Source organism: Ursus maritimus, unplaced genomic scaffold (assembly GCF_017311325.1).
Source record: "Ursus maritimus isolate PB19 unplaced genomic scaffold, ASM1731132v1 scaffold_19, whole genome shotgun sequence".
NCBI classification, from domain to species: Eukaryota; Metazoa; Chordata; class Mammalia; order Carnivora; family Ursidae; genus Ursus; species Ursus maritimus.
Window position 1 is genome coordinate 13,755,290 of NW_024424341.1, and position 19,766 is coordinate 13,775,055.

Genomic DNA, 19,766 nt, shown 5'->3' on the forward strand with positions numbered 1-19,766 from the left:
GTAAACGCATGACCCAAACCACACGCTGCCCCCCTCCCCGGAGACTTCTGGTTGGTAGAGGAGAGGGCTGCTTGTGCCCTATGTAGTGGTTCCCAGGGCCACTGCCTTTCCATCCTGGAGTTGGGGCCCCTGTAGAACTATGTGATTCTGGCCTCGTGTGTGTCTTTCCTTTTCCGAAACACTCTTGGGTCAGCTATAAAGTTTGTTGCCTTTTTTTCTTTAAAAGGACAAATGCTAAAGGCCCCATCACAATGCCAAGAGGCTATGCACTCTGTTACATTCTTTTCCTCTGGACCGTTGTGGGGGTTACGTGAGAAGTCCCACCTGTCCATGTGGGTGTGCCAGGCGGGCATTGGGGTCACTGCATCTTTAGCTGAAAGATGCTATTCTCATTCCATTCTTGTTTTCTTGTTTCCTCTCTCTTTTTTACATGTATTACTAGCTGTCACCGCAGCTTTTATTTGGGGTTTTATTAATCAAGAGGAAAAGCATTGGGCTTTTATCTTCATTAATCTCGTAACACTTCGAGTAGTGACTCTATTCTAAAGTTGACCTTAAATGAAAGAATGAGTTTTACTTTCTTTTCGGTTAGTGGTTTCAAAATTTTAATTTTGCACCCCAGTCAGTAAAAAATATTTTAGCATTTATACCCATTATATGGATGTCTGTCTAGAAACTTTTCACATGCACTAATATTCAGTATTGTTACAAAACACTACTTTTCCCCAGGTGAGATGAAAAGTAAGCACCTAGAACTAGTTCTAATGGTGTCTTCCCACGCCCACACAGTACTGGGCCAGTGCACATGCATACTGTTTTGTAGAGCACAGTTTTTTCACCATGGTGACTTTGTAACTAATGGCTTACAGTTTCAAAGCTTGCCTTTTCTTTTCAGTTGCTACAGACTGAATGAAGGTCATCCCGACAATATGACTTTCACTCACTTGCCTTCTGATGTGTTTTCATGAGCAGGAGCAAGAGGGGTGAGGTTCTAGTGAACCGGTCAGGGGCGTAACTGGAAGCAGAAGGCCCAGGAGAAAATGGCAGGCAGGTGAAACCGTCACATGTGCCAAGCTGGGGAAAGAGAGACTCGTGGCTCTAGGTGACAGGTACGAGGCCGCCCCACTTTTCCTGTTCTGGAGCGCTCAGTCTAAATCTTAGCACAAGCGTTAAAATGTACTTATTAGTTTCTCCTTAATCCCAGTGTGTTTATGGTCTGTCAACACGACAGACTTTTCTATACACTACGGAATATCGGTGTCTGAAGGGAGAGCAAGGCCCGGAGAGCCAGCCTCTGATGTTTCTGTCCGTTACATCATCTACAGCAGCGCCTCGTAGAGGACCGTGTAGCTCGCAGGTCGCTTTCCTGCACCGAAGACACTCAGTGACGGAGAAGCTGTTTTTCCTAGTACTTCATTCTTCATCTGGATTTTTAGGGCTTCAGCCAGTGTCCACAGCTGTTTAGTGGTAAAAAAGGAATTAAAACATGGGCATCTTTTAAATACTTGTTTCAGATAAGAGCTATGATGTTCACCTGTATAACATATGGCATCTTCTCTCTTAATTCTTAACAGTGAACCTCCAATTATTATAATTCCTTATAGAAAAGGACGATTTTTCCCCCCAAAGAGAACAGCTTTATATTTTTTCAGATTATATAAATGATACGTGTTCACTGTGAAGAATTAAAACATGGAAAAATATAAAGGAAAGGTCATCTGGAATCCCACCATCCTGTGACAGCCGCTGTGGCACTTTGTAACGTACGAGACAGAGAATGTGCCTTCCAGAGACTGCTTCGCCACTTCCTACAGCTGCAGAAGGTCGACATCCCCAGAACAAATCTCCTGTATGTGTTCATAATGATGGAAATGAAGAATATTTTCATAAAGTTATTTTGAGAGCATATTAGCATTTCTATTAAGAGGAGGAAAAATAAAAAGTTTAAGGAAGAACGCTAATAATAATCTAATCTCTGTCCCCCATTTTAAAGATGTGGAAAATGAAGCCTAGAAGGGAAAGAGGCTGGTTTTGAACCTGGCTCTTCTACTGCTCATTGACTGGCTCCCAAACTCCACTGAACGCAGTGGTTTCTTTCCCGCAGAATACTGAAGGGAAAAAATCACTGCTTGGGCTCCCTCTCCTAGACCAGTCTTTCTTCAGCCAGAAGCTTTGGCTGTCCTAGCTCTTCGGTACCACGCTGTACTTCCGTATATGTCACTGACACTGAATGAGAAAATGCAAGCCCCATTAGAAGGGTCCTTGTGACACCAGCTCTCCCCCCAACGAACGGAACGTTCCTGCAGAAACACACGATTTCTTTCTCTGATTGATGCAAAATCAGTCCACATAGACAGCTCTGAAAACTACTTGGGAATCGTCCATGTGGCATCATTTTAGGAAAAGCAGATTTCTGTACCATACAAATAAAAAGATGAGTCAGGAGCTACAGCATCTCGTGTGGGCAGGGCCAGATGGGAAAGAGGCAAAATGCAAACCACCCCGCTGCCAACGGGTGTCTTACTGTACTTCGGTTTCAAAGTGAAAGCGGAGATAATTTAGTTCTGTGATCACAGGCCTCTGCACTGGCAGATTTGTAACTGCTAATTATAAACTTTGAAACATAAATAATGTTGGAACTCATTCTTGTAAAGCACTTCTAGGGTTGCATAATTGTTGTAAAGTCCCTAGTTCTTTGATTTCTGAAGCTCCTGATGGGCTGGCTGAGGACAGGCAATCCCGTGGAGAGCAGCAGGTGCTTTCTGTGCTCAGGGCACTGGCTCAGCACCACTGGGAGGAGAAAGCTGATTGCGATGCAGCCCCTGTTCTCAGGAGAGGATTAACAGCAATCTAAATGCAGAATGTAATAAGGGCTAAGGAATAGCCACGGGAGGGGAAGATCTCCTGGGGAGAGAGCATTTGAGCCAAGCCTTGATGGATGTGGATAGGCAGACACGTGGGAAATAATAAAAACCATCCTCTTTCAAAAATATTGAGTACCTGAATCTGGGAGGGGGCGGGGGGGACTTTTTTAAAGGGATGCTTGAAAAATGACTTCAAAGCTTTCCCCCAGATACCAGGATCCTCAAGATCAGCTTTCCAATGAAGGCTCAGTGTTCATGTAAAGCTTCAACAAAATGCAGCAACAAAATAAGCTTAAGCTGTGACTTCTTAGATGGCCTCAGATTCTATCAGGATGGAAAAGTATGGCAACAAAACAGAAGGAACAGATTCTCTACATGACTTGGAATAGCAGGAAGGGCCATGGCTACTTGGTTTCAAACCCACACCGTGACTCAGCAAGCTGTGGGACCCTGTAAAAAACATTCTGCCTCTCTGAGCTCAGCAGTAAATGCCAAGAGGATCAAATTAATGTGAAAATCAACTATTTGTATAAATCAGGACTATTTAAAGATATATTCTGCTGCAGGTCAACCCCTTCAGGACTAGCTGTATTTTTAGGTCTAAGAGGGAAGATTTTTGGCTAAAGAACACAATGACCTTTGATGAGATTATTCTGTTAAGGTCCCTAAAACTGAATAGTGCCATATAATTTAAAACCAGCGCCAACTAGAGATTTTAATCTCAAAACGTATAGGTGAGACTATGGTTAAAACACAGAAAGACTGTAGGGCGCCTGGGTGGCTCAGTTGGTTAAGCATCTGCCTTCAGCTCAAGTCATGATCCCAGGGTCCTGGGATCGAGTCCCGCGTTGGGCTCCCTACTCAGTGGGGAATCAGCTTCTCCCTCTCCTGCTCCCCCTGCTTGTGTTCCTCTCTGTCTTTCTCTCTCTCTAATAAATAAATCTTTTTAATTAATTTTAAAAAACAAAACAGAAGAAGACTCAAGAGTGAGACTCGAGTTTTAGCTCTGTGACTCTGGCAAGTAATTAATCCCTGTGCCTCAGTTCCCTCATCTTCAAAGCACATAGAAGATGCTTCACTACTTCAGGGATTATGAAAAACAATACAGTATATGTGGGTGTCTTTTGAGCTTATAGGTTAAAAATGCTGAACAAAGGTATTCTAGGGCATAGTCTCATAAAAATTAGGATTCCACAAAGCTCACATTTCAGAACCAGAAGAGGTCATCCTAAATGCCTACATGGAAGAGACTCATAAGATTAATTTACCACAGCGGGATGGACTGTCTTCCCCACTACTTAGGAATGCTGTTAAGAAGTGAAAGCTGGTGGGGCGCCTGGGTGGCACAGTGGTTAAGCGTCTGCCTTCGGCTCAGGGCGTGATCCCGGCGTTATGGGATCGAGCCCCACGTCAGGCTCCTCCGCTATGAGCCTGCTTCTTCCTCTCCCACTCCCCCTGCTTGTGTTCCCTCTCTCGCTGGCTGTCTCTGTCTCTGTCTAATAAATAAATAAATAAAATCTTAAAAAAAAAAAAGTGAAAACTGGTGAATGTAACCAGTCCTGGAATCTACCTGAGGCAAAATTTTCACTCTTAGGGAAGGAGCTGCTAGCTGTTGGCATAGACACCAGCTTTCTCTTCCTTGCCAACACACGGCTGGTGATATTTCCTGGCCCTTCTGCAGCAAGGTGTGGCCATGTTAGCTGACAGAACACAAGCAGAAATGGTCATGTGCTGTTTCCAGACCACAGCTTTGAGAAAAGCTATCCCTGTTCTACTCGCTTGGACTTAAATCACAGCAAGGCCTTCTCACACCAGGTTCCCGGCGCCATCAGGCCTTCATCGTATGCAATGAACGTGAAAATAGTAACCAGAATCCATTTCCTGAAACTTCTCTCTCTAGAGAACTCCAAGATCGGCTGTCCTAGAAGATGACCCGGCTGCATGATCACAGGAAGCTGGGTCCCTGAATAACTATAGAGACATCTGATATAAATGAGAAATAAATGGGTCACTGTGAACTTTGAGATCGATTAGTTTCAGTAGCTAACATTACCCCCAACTAACAGATCACGTTAAACGCAGATGTGTTGCTTACGCCCACCTGTCAGTGATAAAAAGGCGCACAAATCCAATACCCACGCTTGTGTTCTCCTCCACATCATACAAATGGTTCCTGCAACTCTAATATGGTGGTGATTTTACAGTCAACAGAGAGAGCAACTCTTAAGTTTTAATGAAAAAAAAATTTTAATTACAAATTCAATTATAATTTCAAGGAAGATGTATCTATACATCATATACCAATTTTACATACAGACAGAAAAGTTGGACTTTGAAGCCCTAACGTTTTAAAAGTATTCTCCCCTACAAAGACCTGGTATTCGGTAACAGTGCAACTGATTCTAAAAATAGAAAGGGATGTACTTTTCAGATGCAGTGGTGGTCTGCCTTTGTACCACTCACCAAGGCTGTTGCCATTCTTGGCACCTGGGTTCACCAGGATGTGATCCAAGCAAACTAGCCTCGATTTTTAGGGAAAATCCCTTTTTAGGAACTTTATTACCTATTCTTTCTTTTCCTAAGAAGAAGCTGTTCCCACCCGCATAATTCTGAACAGCGTGTTGATGTTGTTGCTTCGAATCGCATCCCGACAAGCAGTGATCACCTGGTTCTTTGGTTTTCCAACTGTGTGGGATGAAACATCAGATCAGTACAATCCAAAAGATGATTAAAAGTGAAATTGTAAATCAGAGGCCAGCTTTAAAACAGCATAAAACTCTGGTAGAAAAGAGATACATGGTGGGCAAATTTACCTTACCACTCCCTAAAAAAGACAACTGTGAGAGAATTTATCACAAACCAAACCTAGGGACCATCTCAAACCTAGAAACAAAGTCAGTTTTATAGAAGAGGATCAAAGCATATATCCACCTAGCAAAGATTTTTTTTTTCTCCTAAAAATTTTAAGTAATCTCTATACCCAACATAGGGCTTGAACTCATGACCCCGAGATCAAGAGTTGCATGGTCTTCAGACTGAGCCACCCAGGTGCCCAAGCAAAGCTTATTTTTCTAAAAGGAGCTCAAAGCATTGACCCAAACAGCAGATTTCAGGTATAACTCTCTGGCAACATTTCTGCTTCCTTTGACTTATTCTATTGTTCTTTTTCTGTATTTTAAGTTGGACACAGCTCATTAATTTTCAGTCTCCTTTTTAAAAAAATAGGTATATTTAAGGCTTTCCCCATGGGTATATGTCACTAGGTTTTTCTTGGAATGCAGCAAGATCTAAGAAAAGGAGCTGAAAGTTTTCTTTCCCTCTGAAGTCTTCAGACGGACTAAAGCCAAACAATAGGCTGACGAACCTCGAGTGACTGCGGCCAAGCTGGGTGTCAAAGGTATGCTGCTGTCGGCCCCAGTAGGAATTCTAGAAGCTAGCACTAGCTCTAAGGGTTCTCACCCCCAAATTACAGACTACTTGAACAGGGCTACAAAAAGAGACTTACCCCGCAGACGACCAGCTCTTTGAATGGCCTGATTTACTGCTTTGAGGTTCCCCAGGAGCTCCGTGTGGTTGTTACAGCGAATTTTGTATCCATTTAGCAAGTCTTTATTAAGGTCGTACAGTTCCATGTAGCGGTTCTTCATGGTTTTCCTGTGTAAATCAACAGAAGTGAATTAACATCACTATACCTCAATATGGCAGGCTTAGATGAAAAAACTTACAAACTTCTTACATAAAGACAACACCAAATTTTAAACTTCGAAATGTTGGCTTGAAACATTGAGAAGTTTCTATCAAAATATCCCATTTCTTCCAGATAAATGGAAGACAAGTAGCCTTTCTTGATTATTGGTCCATGGAGCTGACAATTATTAAGTGCCCACTGTGCTGGGGGGGGGGGGTAAGGAAAAGTAGGCAAGGCAAGAAGTTAGCTTCAGAGTTTCTGATTAATATTCATTGGGCAAAAGTGACCTTATTCGTAATATTTTTAGACAACTGATAAATTCAGCTTCTAATTTTATCAAGGTCTTAAAAAACAAAGGCATAAAATTAAAACCACACTGAGACATTACTACACAACGATGAAAATGACTAAAATAAAAGAAACGGATAAAGACAAATGCTGGCAAGGACATAGAGCAACTGGAAGTCTCCCGCCCTGCTGATGGGAATGCAAAATGGTGCAGCTATTTTGTAAAATGACTGTGCGGTTTCTTTCAAAGTTAAATATACACTTACTCTGCAACCCAGAAATCCCATTACAAGTATTTACCCAAAATAAGTGAAAACATGTCTGCGAAAAAAACTGTGCGCAAATGTTTATAGCAGCTTTATTCACAATCACTGGAGTTTGGAAACAACCCAATGTCAATCGGTGAGTGGATAAACAAAGTATGGTATATCCGTTCCGTGGAACAGTACTGTAGCCAGCAGTAAAAAGGAACGAATTGCTGATACAGGCAACAACATGGATGAATCTCTAACGCATGAGGGTAAGCGGGAGAAGTCAGGCTCAAAAGGCGTACACTACAGGATTCCATTTAAATGACCTTCTGGAAAAGGCAAAACTACAGGGAGGGAAATCAGACCAGTGCATGCCAAGGATCGGAGGTGAGGGGGTGCTGATGCCGCGAGGCACAAGGGTGATGGAAAGGGTCTACATCTTAACTGTGGCAGGAGCAACACGGTTTTATATGATTCTAAAATTTACTGAACTTTACAGGAGCGAATTTTCTGCATGTATATAATAAAGTATGTATCAACTAAGTTGGCTTTAAAAAATAAAAACAAACATACATCTGAGTCTTCAAATGAAATATAAATCAGGGAAAAAAAGGGATTTAGAGGTTGGTGGTCACTTTCCTCCAGTTTAGCAATCAAATGCCTAAACAACAGCTCTCTGACTGTGAAGGGGGGGGGGGAGAGCCAGCGAGAGAGTAGAAAAGCAGCACTGGAGATAAAGTTGGCCAGAAAAAGCAAAAACTTCATATACCTCAAAGAGAACAATAGGAAGAAAATGAATTGCAAAGTAAGAGGCAAAATAGCCTCAATTTACAAAGGCTACAAATTCACACCTGGAAAAAATTATCATTTAGTAAAGTAGTAGATTATAAAATCAATATAAAAACTCAGACGTGTTCATATATACCACTGGAGATAAAGTTGGCCAGAAAAAGCAAAAACTTCATATACCTCAAAGAGAACAATAGGAAGAAAATGAATTGCAAAGTAAGAGGCAAAATAGCCTCAATTTACAAAGGCTACAAATTCACACCTGGAAAAAATTATCATTTAGTAAAGTAGTAGATTATAAAATCAATATAAAAACTCAGCCGTGTTCATATATACAAACAAACAAAAAAAACCTAGAAGATGTAATGTGGAAGAAAGATCCTATTTACAGTTGCAAAAATAAAATACTTGGGCATAAACTTAACAAGAAAATAGCTAATACCTACATGAAGGACCTAAAACATGACTGGAACACAGACAAAGACATACCATGTTCTCAGTAAGACTAAACATCCTTGTAACAACGTCAGATCAAGTTCATAAATTTAACATGATCCCAAGAAAAACACCTTTTTTTTTTCTGGAGCTAAAAAAGCTGATGATAAAGTTCACTGGAAAAGACAAGTACAGCAGGCAGGAAAACCATGAAAAGGAAGAACAACGGGGGCTGGAAGGAGGGGCACCAGAAACCACAAAAAGCACCTATAAAGAAATGAATGGTACTGTCAAATGAAGAGACAAGACAGCCCAATAGACCAGGATAGGGAATCCAGAAACAGACCCAGTGCATATGGAAATATGACACATGATAAAGGCAAGCTTCTAAAATCAAATCAGTGGGAAAATGGACTTTTAAAGTAATAGTATTAGAACAGAACAGAAAAAGAGAAAACCGATTTTATCACTGTTATGCCGAACACCAGGATAAACTCCAACTGGAACAGAGACTTAAACATACAAGATGAAAACATAGAAGTACTGAAAGAAAAAGAAAGAGGTGAATGATTCTATAACCTCAGAGTGGAAGTTTAATTAATGACCAATTTGACTATGTAAAAACTTTAAAAAGCTGTTACATGGCAAAAGCAAAAATAAAGCTTAAAAATTAAAGCAAAAGACAGATACAAATGGCAAGCTGAAAAAAATCTGCATCCCATGTCACAAATGATTAACAGACCAATATATGAACACGCAAAATAAATAGTTCACACACAAAAAGAAATACAAATGGCCCTTAAAACAAAGAAAAGATGCTCATCACTGCTCACAATAAAACAAATGAAAATGAAACCCACAATGAGACCATTTCTTACCCATTGAGTTGGTAAATACCTAAAAGTGTGCCAACATACTCCACTGGCAAGACTGAAAAACAAGCACTCATATATCACTGCTGAGAATGCAAAATGATATCACACCTATGGAGGAGAATTTGGCAATATCTTGCAAAATTCTGTATGCAATTATCATTTACTCTGGCAATTCCATTTCAGGACTTTTTCCCAAAGATATCTCGGCAAAAATATGAAAAAATTATGTAACAAAGCTCTGGACTGCAGCACCATCTATAACAGCAAAAGAACAACCCAAATGTAGGGAACTGGCTGAATAAGCGCCCAGAGAAGGAGTACTGTACAGCTGTAAAAACGACGAGAAGTATCTCTGTACATGATGTGAAGTGATGGCAGTATTTTTAAACGTAAAGAAAGCCAGGCAGAGAAGAGTAACGTGCTATGATTTCTCTAGTGACGGAGGAGACGTGAATGTGTGTATACGTGGGTGTGTGTGTATTCAGATTTTGGTTGGTTATGTACAGTGAGAGGGAGGGAACAGGATGGAGGTGACACGGATTAGAAGTTAGACTTTTCTGCACATTGTTTTATAGTGCTGACTTTGGAACCACATAAAGATTTTAATAAATGTGTAATAAAATTACACCAAAAAGGAAAAAAATGTCAGTTTCCACAAGACCAAAAGCAAAATGAACCAAATGAAGCTAACTATATATCAAATTTGTGGCAAAACCAAAAAGGGGAATTATTTCAAATACAATAATTTGACTAAAAATTCTCACTGGAATAAAGTCACAAAAAAACCAGAAAAATGTTTTTACTGTTTTCAGCAGTCATACTTTGATGGTAATACTGGTATTTTTCTAGCAAAGACTCATGTGGATACTGGTTAGAGCCATGATTTCCAATGTGAGAAAGAAGAGATACAGCTTTAAAATCAAAGCTGAGAGGCCTCATTCATAAATCTGAAATGGAATCAGTATGAACTCATGATACAGTCTCTCATTGAAAATATACATATGTTTCCTGGCTCTATCCATTGAATGGTCCTAGGAACAGTAACCAACCTCTAAAGTGCAGACTATGATCTCTAAATACCATTTCCCACTAAAAAGAACTAAGGCTCCCTAGAGAAATGGCTGATTCCTGATTCAGAACAGATCAACCAGATAAGCCTAAAACATCTTGCACAAGAAAACAAGGACGTAACAGAAATATTGGCTATGTCCAAAGGTAGCTATAGCCAAACTGAGAAGGTTTCCACTGGCCAAAGAGGACAATATAGCCATCATACAGAATAAGTGAAATGGCTTGAAGCACGTTAAATATGTTAAAATACATGAGTTTATAAGGATTTAAAAATCTCACTGGTCAGTATGGAGGATACTAGGGAACCAACTCATTATTTTATTATTATTAATATATATTTCTTTTATTTAAGTAGGCTCTATGCCCAGCATGGAGCCCAACATGGGGCTTGAACCCTGAGATCAAAACCTGAGCTCAGGGGCGCCTGGGTGGCTAGTTGGTTAAGCATCTGCCTTCAGCTCAGGTCACCATCCCAGGGTCCTGGAATCAAGCCCCACGTTGGGCTCCCTGCTCAGCGGTGAGTTTGCTTCTCTCTCTCCTTCTGCCCCTCCCCCTGCTCTCTCTCTCTCTCCCCTTTCTCTCAAACAAGTAAATAAAACCTTAAAAAAAAAAAACCTGAGCTCAGCTCAAGAGTTGGATGTTCAGGGGCGCCTGGGTGGCGCAGACGTTAAGCATCTGCCTTCGGCTCAGGGCGTGATCCCAGCGTTGTGGGATCGAGCCCCACATCAGGCTCCTCCGCTAGGAGCCTGCTTCTTCCTCTCCCACTCCCCCTGCTTGTGTTCCCTCTCTCGCTGGCTGTCTCTATCTCTGTCGAATAAATAAATAAATAATCTTTAAAAAAAAAAAAAAAGAGTTGGATGTTCAACCGACTGAGCCATCCAGGCACCCCCCCAACTCATTATTTTCAAGCTGATAAATAATCTGTCTTTTCTTACAAACAATATCTCAGGGAATCAAATAATCATTAATTCATGAGGGAATGTTGTGCTTTATAGAAGTATTTCAGCTAAAAAATGAAGAAGTAGTAACAGAGTTAGAATATCACTGCTTCGCAAACTCCAAAAGAAATAAAAGGTCTAGACAACGGCCATCGATGACTGGTAACAGAACAAAGGAGACAACCGGGCATATGCTCCCTCCTGGAAGTACACAGCACCGCTTAAGACGTAGTCTTGCCAAAACCTGAACCTGAATCTGACCACGCCTCTACCTCTCCCCACCACTCTAAGAGAAATACAGGGGACAAAAGAATACTACTAGACATTACCACGAGGATCCGACCCGCAAAATCCAAAATGGGAAACCACGGTAGAGGGAGAGGGCTGGGAAAAAGAGCAAGCAAACATGTGGATTACAAGAAACTTAATCTTTGGTCTTTGCTTGAAAAAACCAACTTAAAGCACACACACACTTGCGAGACAACTGAGGAAATTAAACACTGACTAGGTTATTTTGTGATATTAAGAAATTCTTTTCCTAAGTGTGATAATGTGGTCATTGTTTTTTAAAGGCTCACTATCTGAAATATTCGTGGCTGAAAGGATGCGATGTCTGGAATTTGCTTCCAAATAGCCCCCTGCCTGGGAGAGGAAGAAGGTGAGCAGCGAGGAGACCAGAAGGGCCAGGAGGCCATGACTACTGAAGCCAGGTAGCGGGTGTAGAGGAAATCACTGTGTTACTTAATCTGCTTTTGTATGTGTTTGAAATTTTCAATAATATGATTATTTCAAAAATCACTTACTTCTGAGCAACACCATTTTAATATGTGCCAACAACTCAGGCCTTTCAGGAAAAAGCACAAGCCCGGGCACTCTTGCCTGTAATGTAGGCACAGAAATTTCGTCTGTCACTGGTTACCGATGTTACTATCTCCATCGCAGTAACTCTGAGTGCCAAGATAAATTCTGCAAGAAGCTACATCTGCACATCGTGAACTGTTTTACTGTAAAATGTAATACACATTCGGAAAAGCTGACAGAACAAATGTTTGTAAACCAGGCCCAGAAACAGGACCTGCCACATCCCGAAACTTTCCGATAGGCTCTTTCTGAACACAGTCCCTCCTGCCCTAAGAGAGAATACTGTCCTAGATATAATCTCTCCCTGCACTTCCTTATAGATTCTTCATCTAGGTATGCTTCCCAAATGATACACTCTATTGTTTAAGATTTTTATTTATGTATTAGACATGGGGAGGTGGGGAGAGCGCACAAGCAGGGGGAGCGGCAGGCAGAGGGAGAAGCAGGCTCCCTGCAGAGCAGAGCCCGAGGCACGGCTCAATCCCAGGACCCTGAGATCATGACCTGAGCCAAACACTAAAGTGTTTCATTTCCCAACTATATAAAAGGAAGCACTGTGTACACATTCTTTCGAGTCTTACTTCTTTCAATCACCCTTATGCCTGTAAGATTTGTCCATGTTGTCACATGTCATTGAGACAGATGCATTCTCACTGCATATCCTATTCCATTGTACGATTATACCATAGTTTAGCCATTATATTGTTGATGCTAGTTTAGACTGTTTCCACGTTGGGATTCTTATGAACATTCTTGTACAAATATCCTGGTTTATACGTCGACACAAGCTTCTCTAGGTTATAAACCACGAGTAGAATTGCTGGGTCACAGGGAATGCCCATTTCCAACTTCACTGACAATGCCAAGTTATTCTCCAAAGTCACTGTACCAATTTACACTCCTACCGGTAGCATTTGAGCGTTGCTGTTCCATAATATTGACATTTTTAACCTTGCACCTGCCTTAGCCTGGTAAATACTCACATGTCCCTCATCAGACGAGCGTCTTCAGCCCGGACGAGCAAACTTCGGATCAGGTTAGAATTGTCGGCCATCTCAGCACTGAGCTTCTGATGCACTGAATGAGACTCGTCCACCTAAAGACCATGAACACTCAGGAACTAAAAAGCCCTCCCAGGGGCACCTGGGTAGTGCAGTCGTTAAAGCGTCTGCCTTCGGCTCAGGGCGTGATCCCGGCATACCGGGATCGAGTCCCACATCAGGCTCCTCCGCTGGGAGCCTGCTTCTTCCTCTCCCACTCCCCCTGCTGTGTTCCCTCTCTCGCTGGCTGTCTCTATCTCTGTCACATAAATAAATAAAATCTTTTAAAAAAAAAAAAATCCCTCCCAGTCTTTCCTCTTTCACCTGGACCATCCTGACTGTCCCCCATTGTTTTACCTCCTCATCAATGAAATGACTAGTCTACACCACCTCCAACACTCAAGATGACATTCCATCTGCATCTTTCCATGTCTTACCACTGGGAGCCCTAGCAACACACACAGTATTTTAGAGATTTGGGGTGAGAATATGGTTATAATTTAGGGCCAGTCACAGTCCTTATTTTTCTTTTGATTTAGGTTTTTGGAAAGCACTGAACAACAGAGCAATATAACTACAACAGATAAAAGGAAGGGCTAGCAAAGGAAAAGGTTAATATGACATATTTTTTAAAAAGGATCCCCCCAAACCAAAGAAAGCAGGGTGATCTAGAGCTAAACCACTCACTTTTATAAAAGAAATCCTTTAACTAGTGAACCCTCCAAAACTAGTTGAAGTTGAACAATTTTCAAAAATTCTTTAAAACATGACTGTCAGATACATATACACATTTGGGGTATCATTCATCTCCTAAGAGAAACATTTTAAATATTATGACGCTACCACGTTGTCACAAATGCATCCAGTGGGTCCCCTCACCTTAACTAGCACCTTTCGTAATTCCTCAAAGTAGACAGGGAAATCTGCTTCTACTTGAAGGTCTTCGATAGCAAAAAATGATGCCATCGACTGGATGATATCACCAGCCAAATCAATATCATCGGTATTTACAGTGATCTATCCAGGGAAAAAAAGATGAGCTTAGCATCCTCAGATACTAAAGACAAACCTAGCTGAAACAGTACCAGAATTTCCCCATATTCAATATATTGACTGAACCCAAATTTATATGTGGTGGTAAATAAGACAGGGGTTAGCCCTGGAGGAAATTACAAACCATGTGTGTCACACTCTAGCAGCAGGCTAAAAGACCAATCATCCGGCCTTGTTAACTAAACAACAAAATCATTCAAACATTGGAAATGTTTTTGTTCACCTCTGTATCCCCATTCCTTCCCAAGTTAGACAAGCAAGGGCTGAAAGGAAGGGTGGAGGAAGACAGAACACCACCATTCTAGATCACATCCCAGTGTCTAAAACAACGAACAATAACGGACTACGTTGAAACACACGGTTTTATGACCTTGAGACTGGTGCCACCCACCTCACTTTGCACTGAATGGTCAACAGTCCATAAGAAATCTATGCCTGTGACAGTAAACATTACCTCTCCACTAAGTTTTATCTTTATATACAGCTGGCCACCATTCCGTAAGGATGTGAAACACACTTGAAATGGAGCATTTTGAATATTAGTGTCTTCTGGTAACAGGAAATTCTGGTTGAGCCATATAACAACCTTAAAAACGAATAGGATGAAATGAACTTCCATTTTTAAAGGACAGTCATTCTTAAGAATTATCCTTCTTTCTAGAATTATTGCTTGATAAAGAAAAAAAACACACAAAGAATTATACTTCACACCCCCTCCCACCAAGAATACACTAATCACACTCCTTTTTCCCACCCCATACATGATCTTAAGTAACATTCATAATGTCTGGCCCCACAGCATGCGTGCCTACAGAGCATTTTCAGTGTAGACATAATCGTATATGGAATGTAGGAACACTTCGGGTATGATGCTAAGTCTGTTTATACAATAGCTCTTCTGTGGCTATATCCTGGACAACGCAGTCTGCTTAAAACGATTCCATTCCATCCATTAAACAGAATCTAAAATGAAGTATGCATGCAAACGCATGAGAGACAGACACAGAGATACACATACATGATAAGTAAAAAGTAAGTTTTAATATTCGTAACAATAGTGGTACTTACACAGGTAGCAGCACCAGGTCTACGTAAGAATCTACATGACTACAAAGCCTCCCTGAGATTTCTGGTCTAGCCAAGGTTAAAGGCCACTCGTATTGGTCTTTTACCCTATATAAGTGACACCAAGTCTGTAATCTGCAGGGGCCCCCTGTGAGGTGGGACTCTCCTCCCTTCCAGATAAGGGCATTGAGGCCCAGACTGGTGAGGGCTGACAGCACTAAGAAAATCACGAAGAATTTAATTAGTTAAGGTAGCATCTGAACCCAAAATGTTCCTAGCTCCAACTCGCACTCTTTCCATTCTGAAGCAGGTTCCTCCTGGAACACTGGGTCAAGACAAGTACACCAACATCATGACAAAAGAAAGAGAGGAATTAGAAGCTGGTGAGAATTTACCTGTAACTGAGGATTGCTCTAGTAAATAAGGTATGTATCTTTTCAAAGTGAGAGAAGATACTTTAGCAGTATTTTCGTCACAGGTTATAAGCCAACGCCAAACTACCTACCTCTGTCATGTCATAATTACTGCTACCAAATAGCTCATTCATGTCATTTCCCCTTTTTATGAAAGGACATCCAAAGGATTCTGAAGTGCAAAACTATTGAAAGAGAAAAGCCTGACACTCACCCTCTGTGCCCGTTCCGCAATGACAAAGTTGACATAGCTGAGTGGCTCTCTGGCAGGGTCAGGGCTGGTCAGCGCATACATGGAGAAGCGGGGGAGCTGTCTTGTCAGTTCAAATACATGAAACTGGGTGCTATGGTCAACCGATGGAACACAAGAAGAGAAATGGGTTGCGTGGAATATTATTTCAAAATGCAAAGCCCAGAAAATAACTACAAAGTCACTACTGGGTCATCAAGTTGTTATTTATGGGTTTAGCTGATGGGAAAAAAACCAAAAACCTTGAGGGTTGAGTACTACAGTAAGGGGGTTTGGGGTTAAAGAGAACATGAGTCTTACACATACACACAGACATGCACCAAGGGTTTAAAACGCCCATTTTATTTTTGAAAGATTTCCAATTAGGGAAGTAAAGGTCATGAGAAATCTTGCCTGGGTGGGTAGAACCATCAAATGGCTCCTTCGGCCCCCCAAAATCCATGGCACAACAGAAAATCTACCCATTTGCCCTCCTCTAAGTGCTGGCTAGAAAGGAACTGTGCCTCGCAAAGGGTCACCTGCTTCTGTAACCCACAAAGGTTTTCAAGTGCAGATCCACAGGGACATCTTTGGGAGGTGTAATTGGGATGCGGATGGAGCTGGAAAGGTTGTGAATGCTGGGGTGAACCACATGGCTTTCACCTAGAAAAATTCCCTCAGCAAAAATCAATACTGCTCGGATAATGGTGTCTGCAGAGAACAGAGAAAAAGGCAGTTCAAGAACGATTCCAAGATGGCACAGGTGTCCACAGATGCCAACTATAAATAATTTCTTACCATTAGAGGTGGAAATACACAATTCTGCATGAGCAGCCTGGGTCTCATGCCCCAGATTGACCGAGAGGGCGGTGTGGAGCTTGGTATTGGCTGGGATGATGCCCCGAGGCCCATCAGCCTCACTCTGTGGACTGCTCAATTCAGCCTGCAAAACATGCCCCCACTCCCAACTCAGTCACCAAAGCAGTAAACTAATGTCAATTTTAAATAATATAGTTACTCGGCTTCAAAAGACTGACTCCCAATCATCTGACATTAATCTGATTCTTTAGAATTCAAAGGACTCACCTCATTATCACTCCCTTTCTCTACCCAGCCTCTTCCCAAGGGAAAATACCCTCCCCTTCTGTGGTTAGGGTCCACTGTACCCCATCATCCCTTTTATAGTTTAGGAGTTATTCTTTTAAAATAGCAAAATTAATTCACTTAATAATAAATTCAAATACAATTACCCAGGACAAGGCAAATTAAAGTCCCACCTCCCAGCTCATCCTACAGCCAGGCTGGGACCTACACGCACGCACACACACACACACACACACACACACACAGGCAGACACACACACAGAGGTTTTGTGGTTGTCAACTTTTATGTTATTTGTTTTTGAAAAAGGTAAGAGATATTCTGTACATATTGTTCTTGCATTTTTCCCTCATTAAGGCCACAGATATCCTTCCATATCAGTCCAAGTGCATACACCTCATTCTCCTGAGCTGCTCAGTATCCCCCAGCACACTCCCTACTACTGGTCAACATTTCGGTTGCTTCCAACTGTTCACTGCCACAAATAGTGCTACCGTAAATGTCTTTGACACGTGTGCAAATATTTCCATAGTTCAGCTGCACGGAAATGGCATTTCCAGATGAAAGGGTACGTGCCCTCTCCTCTCTGACCCTGGCAAAAAGGCTGAAGCAATGCGTGCTTCGCCAGTGGGCAGGAGGGGCTCCCGCCATGCAGACACTGACAGTCTTCCTTCACATTTGCCTTTCCCACCGGAAAATCTCCATTTCCGTGAGGACGAGGACCTACCTTGGCATTTTCCTCATAGTTCCGGAGTTCCAGCAACAGATTCTGTTTCTTCTGACTCAGCTCTCGGAACAGGTCCTGCTCTACGCTGGTGTCCATGAGGTTGCCTCTCATCTCCGCTGTGCCCGGCAGGTAGCCCCGGACTAACAACGGAAAAAACCCTTACCACATTGAAGAATACCCAGGCATAGCCAGGTCTACTTTTAAATCATCAACTGTCTGTTCCTAAAAGCCAAAAACCTAAGTTCTCATCCCCCCACCAAGAAGGTGACTTTATTAGGATGGGAGGATATCCACACAAACACCTTGTAGTGGAATTTCCTGGTATTCTGACTCAATCAAATTGAAAATCTGACTTTTCGGGGATTTTTCCCGTCCCACCGTACTTTCCCCGTCCACTGCGCAGCAGATTAGCTGTGTGTGGCCGTCCATCCGGTAGTCTCCCTCCAGCACACCGGCAATTGCGGAAGAAAAGTTGTCTTTAAAGATGACCTCGCCAGTTCGGTCACTTCGAGCATCAACCTAAAAATAAAATAAGAACTTGAAAAATAGCTTATGCTGTAATTTAAAAAAAGCACACACAAAATTCTAAAGTCAAAATCAGCTTTAAAGGTCAGTCTAGCAGTTCTCAAGAGTGCTCTATGGAGCCCCGTGGCTTCTCAGGAGACACCTACGACCCCTGGGGCTCAGGGGACCATAAGGGGCCACAACCAGCTATACTTTCTTCTTTTTAAATAAAAGCTGTTTTACACACTGGCCTTTACATAATGTTGTTTGGAGAAATGGGTTGCCAGTTCATATAGAGAACAGGGCAAGTCCAAACTGTCTGGGTTCCGATTCCTGCTCTGGCACTTACTACCTGTGGGACCTTGGGAAAGTCTCTTAACCATTCCATGCTTGCTCTCCTCATCTGGGGGTCAAGAACAAGAACCTGAGCAAAATAACTCTACCTACACCCCACAGGGCTGGAATGAGGCCTACAGAAGTTAACACATTAAAGCACTCAGAGCCTGGCACATAGACATAGACACAAAATGTCAGTTCTACATAAAACCTTTATCTTTATCATCTATGTATATAAATCATATTTACATCTGAAGTTTGAAAAATACCAAACTCTAAGCTAGCTCAACACTCCATCATATAACCTCTTATAATACCCCTGTTTCAGAGTCGGTCACTCTTCCATGTAAAAACTATTGAGATACCCCAGAGAGCCCCTCCTATCCTCACCCCAAGAAAGTCTCCTCTCCCCAAGAAAGGCAAATAAATAAATGATCAGAAACAAATGCACCTGAAAAACAACAATGAAGGATAACCACTTAAAGTGATGGCTTTTGTTTCAAGCAAGAACAAGTGTTATCAATAAAAGGGTAGCATAGAAAATCTGGTAGAGCAACCATTTCAATAGCCAGTGCCATTCACCATCAAAGTCATTGAGGTCATAGCCTACTACTAGCTCCTACCCCTTGTCTGGAGAATATCACATTCAAATATCCATGCTCTTAATAACAATAACATGTACGTGTCATAATTATCAATGCTGAAGTTGGGGAAGCCTGGCTGGCTCGTCAGTGGAGCAGGCAACTCTTGATCTTGTGGTCCTGAGTTCCAGCCCCATGTTGAGTTTAGAGATTACTTAAAAAATAATAATAACCCTCTAACTCAGACTGAACTGAACTTGCTTCTGCACTTACACAATATTGGACAAATAAGAGGGTTCACTTACTAAGAGGCAAGGCTACAAATTAATATTTCTCTGGATATTCTGCTCTTTGCTTTATCCGACATGGAGGTTTTGCCCTGAGCAAAGCATGGCCCTCCAAGTCAACAAACGACCTACTAAAGGCAAAGTTAATTGGTTGCTTGTATTCATTTAGGATTTCTGCACCTATATTCACATGCTGGATCTGTATATCTCCCTTTTGTATGCTACTTCTGTTAAGTGTAGCTATCAGTTTTTCTACTTATATAATGAACTGTGTTGATTTTCTTATCTTTTTTTATGTTCTGGAACAGATTATATAATAGAAATTCTTTAAAATTTTGAAAGCATTTAACTCTAAAAACATCTAGGTCC

The 19,766-nt window shown here is 41.7% G+C and overlaps 1 protein-coding gene across 3 annotated transcripts in view; it reads right to left on the reverse strand.

Moving 5' to 3' along the window:
• Window positions 1-5,087: 5,087 nt before the first annotated feature.
• BBS2 (Bardet-Biedl syndrome 2) overlaps window positions 5,088-19,766 on the reverse strand; it is a 28,297-nt gene continuing 13,618 nt past the window's right edge. For all 3 annotated transcript variants that reach the window (XM_040633320.1, XM_008702618.2, XM_040633321.1), the window contains 10 exons: window positions 18,073-18,208; window positions 17,690-17,829; window positions 16,659-16,803; window positions 16,400-16,571; window positions 15,846-15,975; window positions 14,608-14,739; window positions 13,980-14,117; window positions 13,044-13,156; window positions 6,370-6,518; window positions 5,088-5,549 (listed from right to left, as the gene is read on the reverse strand). In XM_040633320.1, the coding sequence (XP_040489254.1) occupies window positions 5,443-5,549; window positions 6,370-6,518; window positions 13,044-13,156; window positions 13,980-14,117; window positions 14,608-14,739; window positions 15,846-15,975; window positions 16,400-16,571; window positions 16,659-16,803; window positions 17,690-17,829; window positions 18,073-18,208 (1,362 nt within the window). In that variant the 3' untranslated portion in view covers window positions 5,088-5,442. The remainder of the gene's footprint in view (window positions 5,550-6,369; window positions 6,519-13,043; window positions 13,157-13,979; window positions 14,118-14,607; window positions 14,740-15,845; window positions 15,976-16,399; window positions 16,572-16,658; window positions 16,804-17,689; window positions 17,830-18,072; window positions 18,209-19,766) is intronic.